Genomic DNA, 9240 nt, shown 5'->3' on the forward strand with positions numbered 1-9240 from the left:
ATAGTAAGTGATGGGCGCAGGCGGACAATGCTCTGCGAGTACCTCGCTCTCCTGTTTTGATAGTTTGTTACATTGTATCAATGCAGGTGTAATGCATGATTCCACACTGTTTAGCTCATAGAGGATTGTCTAGATTGGATACAATTGCAACAAACCTTCTGCTGCAAGACTCAGAGTTATGGCTCTCATGGTACAGTGGATTCGCTAAGCTGTAGGTCTGAATCTGCTGCTCAGATCGAAGGCATTGGCTCAGCGAGATATGATCGAATGGGATGAAGCATACAGAATGTGGAACAGCAGACTGGGATTTGCAGGTCAGCACCCGGAGCAGTGTGGTACTGTAGAGCTCAGTATTGTGGACGTTATGTGGAACAGCGGAGATTGATGTGCTAGACGGCACATGGAACAGCAGAGCTGCATTTGCAGGTTGACACCTGTAGCAGTTTGCTACTGTGGAGATGGATATGCTGGACGGCATGTGGAACAGTGAAGCTGGACGACACGTAGAACAGCAGAACTGGATTTGCAGGTCAGCACCCGAAGCAGTGTCGTACTGTAGAGCTCAGTATTGTGGACGGCATGTGGAACAGCAGAGCTTGATATGCTGGATGGCACGTGGAACAGCAGAGCTGCATTTGCAGGTTGACACCTGTAGCAGTTTGCTACTGTGGAGATGGATATGCTGGACGGCATGTGTAACAGTGGAGTTGGATGACACTTAGAACAGCAAAACTGGATTTGCAGGTCAGCACCCAGAGCAGTATGGTACTGTATAGCTCAATATTGTGGACGGCATGTGGAACAGCAGAGCTTGATATGCTGGATGGCACGTGGAACAGCAGAGCTGGATTTGCAGGTTGACACCTGCAGCAGTGTGCTCGATATGCTAGATGGCATGTGGAACAGTGGAGCTGGATATACTAAATGGACGTGGAACAGTGGAGCTGGATATGCAGGATGGTATGTGAGACTGCAGAGTTGGATATGCAAACAGGCATACCTTAAAACAGCAGAGCCGAGTGTGCAGGCAGGCAAGTTAGGACAGCAGAGATGAATGAGAGAACAGATACAGTGGAACAGCAGAGGAGAATATGAGACCAGGCACCTTGGAACAGTAGAAGAGAATGTGAGAACAGGCATTTTAAAACAGCAAAGTAAAATGTGAAGACATTCACTTGGGAATAGCAGAGGCGAGTGTGAGGGAAGGCACCTTGGAACAGCAGAGTAGACTATGCAGACAGGTAACTTGATACAGCAGAGCCGAATTGAGGCATCTTAGAATAGTAGAGCCGTATTTGTCAAGTTACACAAGCACGTGTTAAAAAGCATGGACGCTGCACGACGTGAATACCTGCAGTGACATTCGCGGTGCATGCCGGATTACCATGAGAGTAGAAGGAGCTGGATACTGGGGAGGGAAGACGCAAAGCCTGGTGCCGGAGCCAGGACAGGTGAGTAACACATAGAAAGTCTGCACAAATAAAATAATGTTCCTATTCACTGACAGCAAGCAGCGAAACATGGATAGAACTCAGATTGGAGGTAGGACTCTACAGCTTTACATATACATTGAATATCTGCATTGCAGGAAGCATTTTTCGGATGCCACCGACGCTGACTCCAGCCCCCCATTAGCCGCCAGGCGCCGATTCTCGGCTTTGGTGGATACAGCTCGTTTTGTGGCTCCTCTAGAAGGAGAAGGAGAGGGAAGAGTTAAAAGCAGCAGCGGGACTCAGCTGGGTCAAAGCAAAATCCCTCTAGGAGAGCTGGAAGGAGGTGAGTGATCCCACCCCATGAACCTGTTATGGTGGGAGAGATAAATCGTGGCGTTACCCTTTGTCACATTCACCCCGTGCAGACAAGTCTTCAGAATCACAGATGCATCAGGACACAGACTCGTCTCCCCGCGCCACCAACGACCTCGTCCTGCGGAGAGCTCGCCACCAGCACCTCTCCGGGGACAGCGACCGCAGGAGAACCGGAGGGAAGGTCATCAAATCCGCCTCCACCACCGCGCTGTCCGTCATGATCCCTACAGGTGAGCGCCGTCCTATAGTCCAGGTGTCATCATACAATGATGGGGCGTTTGACCTTTACGTTTTCAGGCCTCCCCAATATTTGCAATAAAGCATCGGCGGTGGTTTCTAGGGATAGATTCTGCTGCCAGGTTCCCATAAAGGAGCTCGGTATGACAATTTTTGTAATTTTTTTTTCTCCCCGCAGTCGAGCAGCACACCAGCTCACCCCTGGTCAGCCCCATGTCTCCCCGATCCCTCTCATCCAATCCGTCCTCGCGAGACTCATCTCCCAGCCGCGACTACACCCCAGCCGTCAGCAGCCTCCGCTCCCCCATCTCCATCCAGCGATCGGGAAAGAAGTACGGCTTCACCTTGAGGGCCATTCGAGTGTACATGGGGGAGAGCGACGTGTACAGCGTCCAACATATAGTGTGGGTAAGTCCGAGAATTGGGGCCACATTAACATACAGTCATTAATTTTTTATACTTTACACTTAGGCATATTTTTAAAACAATTTTTCTTTTTGTATAACTTTTTTTTTTTGGCAGCAAAGGTATATGGAGGCGCTTGTTTTTTGGGGGGAATTCTAATTTGGAGCAAATACAACTTTTTTATATCTTTTTATTGCAAGTTTTGGGCTGGGGGGGTCAACAAAAAACCCCCCAATGATTATCATATTTTTTATATCAATATACATAATATACATAATAAAATTACGGGTAGTTTTTTTAAAAAATTTTTTCCTCCCATGTTTTGTAAAGCACTTTGGAAGGGAAAAAGGATTTAATTTTTTTCTATTTTTCTCAATACTTTCTTGATGGTTTTAATGCTTTTTTTTAAGCCTTTTCTATAGTCTCATCACTATCATGATTAGTGTGCTGTGCTATTAGCATTAGGCCAAGTTCACACCACCGTATTTTTGGTCTGAGCAATGTTTGCGGGAAAAAAAGTTAGCACACGGACTAATGTTATTCAATGAGCAATTTTTTTCACGGTCCTAATCTGAGCATTAAAAAAATCACAGTGTGCGCTAGTGTGCTGGATGAGACTCGTCTATTGAAGTCTATGGGTGCTCCTAAAAAAATAGAAATTTTGTATGGAGCCAACATATAGCATCTGATAGATTTGTATGTGATCAAATCTGAACTGCAAACACGTGAACCTAATTTGTCCTAATTTTCCCAGGGAATTAACCCTTCCCGCTTCTGTTTTCCCAGCATGTAGAGGATGGCGGTCCCGCTCATGAGGCAGGGCTCTGTGCTGGTGATCTTATTACTCATGTTAATGGAGAACCAGTCCATGGTCTCGTGCACACAGAAGTGGTGGAGCTGATCTTGAAGGTAGGTGTTTTGTGGAATAGTCAAAAACATTGGTCTTCAGGGGTTCAGCTAATGCCAAAAAGCACAGATGACCAACAATGTTATTCCCGCAGAGTGGTAACAAGGTGCTGGTCACCACAACACCTTTTGAGAACACATCAATCAGAACTGGTCCAGCCAGAAGAAGCAGCTACAGGTCCAAGATGGCCCGGAGAAGCAAGAGGAGTATGGGAAGAGAAGGACAGGAGAGGTAAGACATGTAGAAGCAGAGGGAGCAAAAAACATCCAAAGATCTATGAAAGGTAGAGAAGAAATACAGGGAATGGGGGAAAAACTGCAGGACAACAATCCATGGGGTGCACCTTAGTGACAGAAACCATGAACCACCATTGCGAAGTATGAAGACCCAAACAGAGGTTGGGTTAACCAAAAGCTAAATGTAGAGACAAATTTTGGGTAAGGGGTCATCTAGAATTTCTTCTCTTTTTTTCCATTCCTTTTTCTTTCTGTCCTGTCTCTCTCTTCCCTTAACAGCAAGAAGCGCAGTTCTCTCTTTCGTAAGATCACCAAGCAGTCCAATCTCCTGCACACCAGCCGCTCTCTCTCTTCTCTCAGCCGCTCTCTCTCCTCTAGTGACAGTCTGCCAGGATCTCCTACTCACAGCCTCTCTGCCCGTTCTCCAACTCACAGCTATCGATCAATGGATTCTGCATATCTAGGTAGGGTTGATGCTCTCTAGGTATTAGGGGGTTGCACTTGTCTCTTTGCAAGGTGCAGAGGACTTTATACTTTTTTGAAGACCAAACTAATATTCTCCTCTTTCTTGTTCTTGTACAGGTGCATCTTCACAAGGCAGCTCCCCTTCTTCCAGCACTCCTAATTCCCCTGCACCTCCACCTCCATCTTCCTCCACATCTTGTGCCTCCACATCCTCCTCCACATCCTCCCCTGCACCACCCTCTCCCCACATTCGCCCCAGTACACTCCATGGCCTGTCCCCGAAACTTCATCGCCAATATCGATCTGCACGTTGCAAGTCAGCTGGTAACATGCCGCTTTCTCCTCTAGCTCATACTCCTTCACCCACTACGGCCTCCCCTCCTCTGCTTCCAGGCCACAGCGTAGGGAGCAGCCTTACCACACAGAGCTTTCCTCCAAAGTTACATCCTTCCCCTCCTGTCTCCCGTCCACGTCCTAAGAGTGCTGAACCCCCACGTTCCCCGCTCCTGAAGAGAGTACAGTCCGCAGAGAAGTTGGGAGGAGGGGGTAGTGGCGGTGCACCTAGGAAACAGGAGCCAGGAGGTGGCGGTGGGACTCCAGATGGAGAATTAGGAGAAACCCTTGGCGGTAGATCACAAGCAGTTAGAAGAGTAGGTAGACAGGAGTCCCCACGGAGCTTATGTGCAAGTGATCTTCTAGTAGACAGTCTAGAGAGACTGGAAGGAGACCTGGGGGCAGGAATATTACAACAGACAGACGGACATAAAAATACCGAGGGTAAGGTTCAAGTAGTAGGAAAATTAGGCACGGTAGTGCGAAGCCCTGCTACATTTTCACCACAAGAGCCTTCGTCTACTTCAACGTCTGCCCTTCCACCACAAGGTGACCCTTCCCACTCCATGGTGGGTAGATGCCAAGTGAAGACTCTGAGTCCTGTACAGGAACATGAGGGCAGAAGGGGTGAAGGGGAAGAAGGTGTAGGAGAAGGAGAAGGAAAAAAAGGGGAAAAGGGAGAAGAGGATGAAGAAGATTGTGGAACCATGAGAGAACGTTGGTATTTGGAAGTGGTGGAAGAGTTGACTACAGTTGGCAAAAGTGCACCCCATGTCACCACGAAAGGAGCCCACTCCCATCTTACAGACTGTTCACATCCGGTCAGGTCCAAGAGTGTTGAAGTTGACCACGTGAAGAGCTCATCCACTTTTTTTCCTGATGTCTTGCACTTTGCAAAGAATAAAGACCTTGGGGTTTCCTTGGTGAAGGCTTCAGCACCTAAAATGTCAGCTACATCAACTCAGCAAGCAGAAACAAAGTGGCCTGACCCCAACAATACAAAATGTGATCCACTCTGCAGTATTAGGGATGAGAAGCCGGTGAATGACATCGCAAAATGTCCATCTCGATCCAATGGAAAACACCCTGAAACATTCCAGTCTGCGTCTTCCCATCCTGTAAGATTAAGGGAGGATTCTAAAGTTTCCACCTCCAGCACAAACATTGTAAAGCCCGGACCAACTCAGACCATCAGTCTACTCCCGGATAAGACCAGTGAACCTGCAAAATCTCCTCAGTCTATCTCCAACAAGGAAAATGTGAAAGGAACCGGGTTGACAGCTGAGATACCTCCGTTCCTTTCACCTGGTCCACCAGCTGTGTCTCCCATAAGTATCCAGATAACCAAAGCTGAAAATGAACAAATACGAGGGACTACAACAGTGACTAATATTATCACTCTGGCTGGGAAGGAAATGAGTCAGCCCAAGGTGACCAACATCCTCCCGACTGTTAAAGTTAATGAAGGAGAAGGTAAAGTAGTGTCCAGCCATACTTCTCCAATTACTCCAAGTGCAACTGAGAAGAGCCAGGGGAGCAATACCACAACCAAAAGCAAGACAAGTGGTCCAGAAAGTGAGAAGACCAAAGGGGCAATGACTACTTCAGCAACTAATAATAAGGTAATTTGTACCGAAGCTGGGAAGACCGCCTTTACCAATAACACCCAAGGTATAAGTAAACCTCCAGGAACAGAACATGACAAGAATAAGGGGACCACCAGGCCATCGAATACACTGAAGACTAACGAAGAAGCACATGCCCGGGCAAAGATGCCCACAGCTGCTTCTGACAGTAGCATCAGCAAAATTCTGAGCGATCAGTCTAAGAAGGCCACCATCTCTCCAAGCTTTGATAGAGTAAGCATGGTGGACACCAGCCAAGCCAAGGTTCCTCCTGTGCTATCGTGTAATAAACTTGCGACCGGAGTAGGTGACCAGATGACCAAAACTGTTACGGGAAGTTCTGACACCGAGAAAAAGCAGAGTAAGATGTGCGCAGCCTCTGCTAAGACGACAGAAGGAGATCATCCAAAGGAGTCATCAGTAACAATCAGGATCAGTAGGGCCGAGAGCGATACCCAGAGCCCAACTGCGAAATCTCCAAATTCCCAGACGGCGACACCAGTCACAAGTCAGCGCCGCTCCTAAGGAAAGCAGTTTCTTGTCTTCGTCAGGGTGAAAGACTAATGATGATATTATGAAATTAGCCCCTCTGTATTCAGGAGAGAGTAATGGCAAAGGGGTCGGGAGTCCTATCTGACCCCACACTGGATTCTTGAAATGAGCCTTATTGCCCCCCTCTACGGCCTCTGAGAGAGGTGGGGGCTGCACAGGCGTGTATGTGTGTGTCTGTGTGTGTGTCTGTGTATCTGTGTGTTTGTGCTGTGCCTTAATTGTTATTTAGTTGGGAGAGGGGGGAAATATTTAAAAAATAAATAAAGTTACCGCACATACACACACACTTAGCGCTAGAAACTAAAGAAATCATAGAGTGACACTTCGCAGGTCCGTCCATGGAGGTCCAGCAGGTAGAGACGACACTATAAATGGACCCATTGTCAATAAACATTGGAGGCAGAGATCTTGGTTGCCAGAAAAGAGTGGCAGCCTCACTCCGCTAAATGGCCGCCTCCCGTCCTTGTTAGTGACCAGTCCCTCTAAAGAGGGGTCAACAGATTAACGAACTGCAGGTTTCTGCCATGCCCCCCTGCATGACATCACTGCCACCACCATTACCCTTTTCCTGAGACCTCATTCTGTGCTCAAACCGTCCGATCTATGACATCAGCTCCCAGCCGATGATGTCATCATGAGCCTGTGCCACGTCTGGTGATGTCCTGCCATGCCTTGTCTTATCTACATATAGAAACATACGTCTATACATATGGAGTATATTTATCTGGACGCACTATATATATAGATCTATATAAATATATAAATATATTGTCTATAGGGGCTCCACTATTTCTATGCAAGAAGATTTATGGTAAATTAAACCCTGTCAGTTCCTGGCTGGCCGCTTTGGTTTGCTGTTGGCACTGCGGAGGTTAGTTTGTGAACTATTGTAATTTTTTTTTTAATTTATTTACTTTTGTGTATTTTTTTAATCAATAAAGCTCTGCCCCGCTACCTTTATGTCCCACTCACATTTATTCTATGAATTTTTGGATATATGCTTCCTGGATTGCCTTACTTTCCCCTCAGGGGCTGGCTGTAGGCATCTCATTGGCCGATTTTAAGCGGGGGTGTGGCTTTTTTTTGCTTTTTTTTAAGCAAATTGGTAAATGGTGACCACTGTTGCAAAGAGAACATCATTTGGGCACCATCACCAAAATGTAACCTAGGGTTAGGTCACAGGGGTGCAAGAAAATCCTGACATTACAGCAACTTGGGCTGCAACGGCTCTGTTCTCTAAGGAAAATATGGATCATGCCACTGTCGCAAAAATTCAAAGGCGTGGAGATGTGTACAATACAATCGGTCCCATATCACCTGCTGTTTCTGATATTGGGCTTACTTCTATGTACAGAACGGACCATTTTGCGCTCCATACAAAATATTTTACTTGGTGGGCCAGGGCTTGGGATAAGCCTGTCCAAGCCTGTCACTGCAATGACATCACATCACCTGCCAAGAAGTAGGTGACTCTCAGGGATTTGTTTTTTTAGTTTTTAGTACTGCAAGAGGGCACAAGACGACACAGGGATGGTGGGGCTTTGCCACTGTACAGAGGACAATAATAATAATAATTTTATTTCTATAGCGCCTACCTTCTTCGCAGCCCTTTACATTTCAGAGAGGACGTGCGCAGGCAATAAAGACATAACAGAGTAACATATAATTGAATTCAACAGATACCAAAAGGAATGAGGGTCCTGCACACAAGCTACAATCTATGAGGAAAAAAGGGGAGACACGAAAGGTGAATGGTAAAAAGTGCTTGTACTGTATTGTTGAGGCCATATTCCTAGGTGGAGGCACAAAGGTGGGCCATATTCCTAGGTGGAGGCACAAAGGTGGGCCATATTTCTAGGTGGAGGCACAGAGGTCTGTAATATCCCTAGGTGGAGGCACACAGGTGGGCCATATTCCTTGGTGGAGGCACAGAGGTGGGTAATATTCCTAGGTGGAGGCACAGAGGTCTGTAATATTCCTAGGTGGAGGCACATAGGTGGGCCATATTCCTTGGTGGAGGCAAAGAGGTGGGTAATATTCCTACCTGGAGGCACAGATGTGGGTAATATTCCTAGGCGGTGGCACAGATGTGGAATAATATTGCTAGACGGAAGCACAGAGGTGGGTAATATTCCTAGGCGGAGGCACAGAGGTGGGTAATATTCCTAGGCGGAGGCACAGAGGTGGGTAATATTTCTAGGCGGAGGCACAGAGGTGGGTAATATTCCTAGGGGGAGGCACAGAGGTGGGTAATATTCCTAGGTGGAGGCACAGATGTGGGTAATATTCCTAGGTGGAGGCACAGAGATAGGAAATATTCCTAGGTGCAAGCACAGAGGTGGGCAATATTACTAGGTGGAAGCACAGAGGTGGGCATCATTACTAGGTGGAGGCACAGAGATGAGCAATATTCCTAGGTGGAAGCACAGAGGTGGGCAATATCACTAGGAAGCACAGAGGTGGGCATCATTACTAGGTGGAGGCACAGAGATGAGCAATATTCCTAGGTGGAAGCACAGAGGTGGGCAATATTCCTAGGTGGAGGCACAGAGGTGGGCAGTATTCCTAGGTGAAGGCACAGAGGTGGGCAATATTACTAGGTGGAGGCACAGAGGTGGGAAATATTCCTAGGTGGAGACACAGAGGTGGGTAATATTCCTAGGTGGAGACAC

The 9240-nt window shown here is 47.2% G+C and overlaps 1 protein-coding gene across 5 annotated transcripts in view; it reads left to right on the forward strand.

The window, feature by feature from the left end:
- Positions 1 to 7850, forward strand: part of MAST1 (microtubule associated serine/threonine kinase 1) — a 133501-nt gene extending 125651 nt beyond the window's left edge. For 3 of the 5 annotated variants that reach the window (XM_077261889.1, XM_077261890.1, XM_077261891.1), the window contains 7 exons: positions 1589 to 1776; positions 1859 to 2038; positions 2224 to 2453; positions 3237 to 3359; positions 3452 to 3588; positions 3873 to 4057; positions 4176 to 7850. In XM_077261889.1, the coding sequence (XP_077118004.1) occupies positions 1589 to 1776; positions 1859 to 2038; positions 2224 to 2453; positions 3237 to 3359; positions 3452 to 3588; positions 3873 to 4057; positions 4176 to 6541 (3409 nt within the window). In that variant the 3' untranslated portion in view covers positions 6542 to 7850. The remainder of the gene's footprint in view (positions 1 to 1588; positions 1777 to 1858; positions 2039 to 2223; positions 2454 to 3236; positions 3360 to 3451; positions 3589 to 3872; positions 4058 to 4175) is intronic. The other 2 variants (XM_077261894.1, XM_077261892.1) reach the window with 1 other exon arrangement.
- Positions 7851 to 9240: the final 1390 nt, after the last annotated feature.

The sequence above is a fragment of the Ranitomeya variabilis genome, chromosome 5 (assembly GCF_051348905.1).
Source record: "Ranitomeya variabilis isolate aRanVar5 chromosome 5, aRanVar5.hap1, whole genome shotgun sequence".
Taxonomy (NCBI): domain Eukaryota; kingdom Metazoa; phylum Chordata; class Amphibia; order Anura; family Dendrobatidae; genus Ranitomeya; species Ranitomeya variabilis.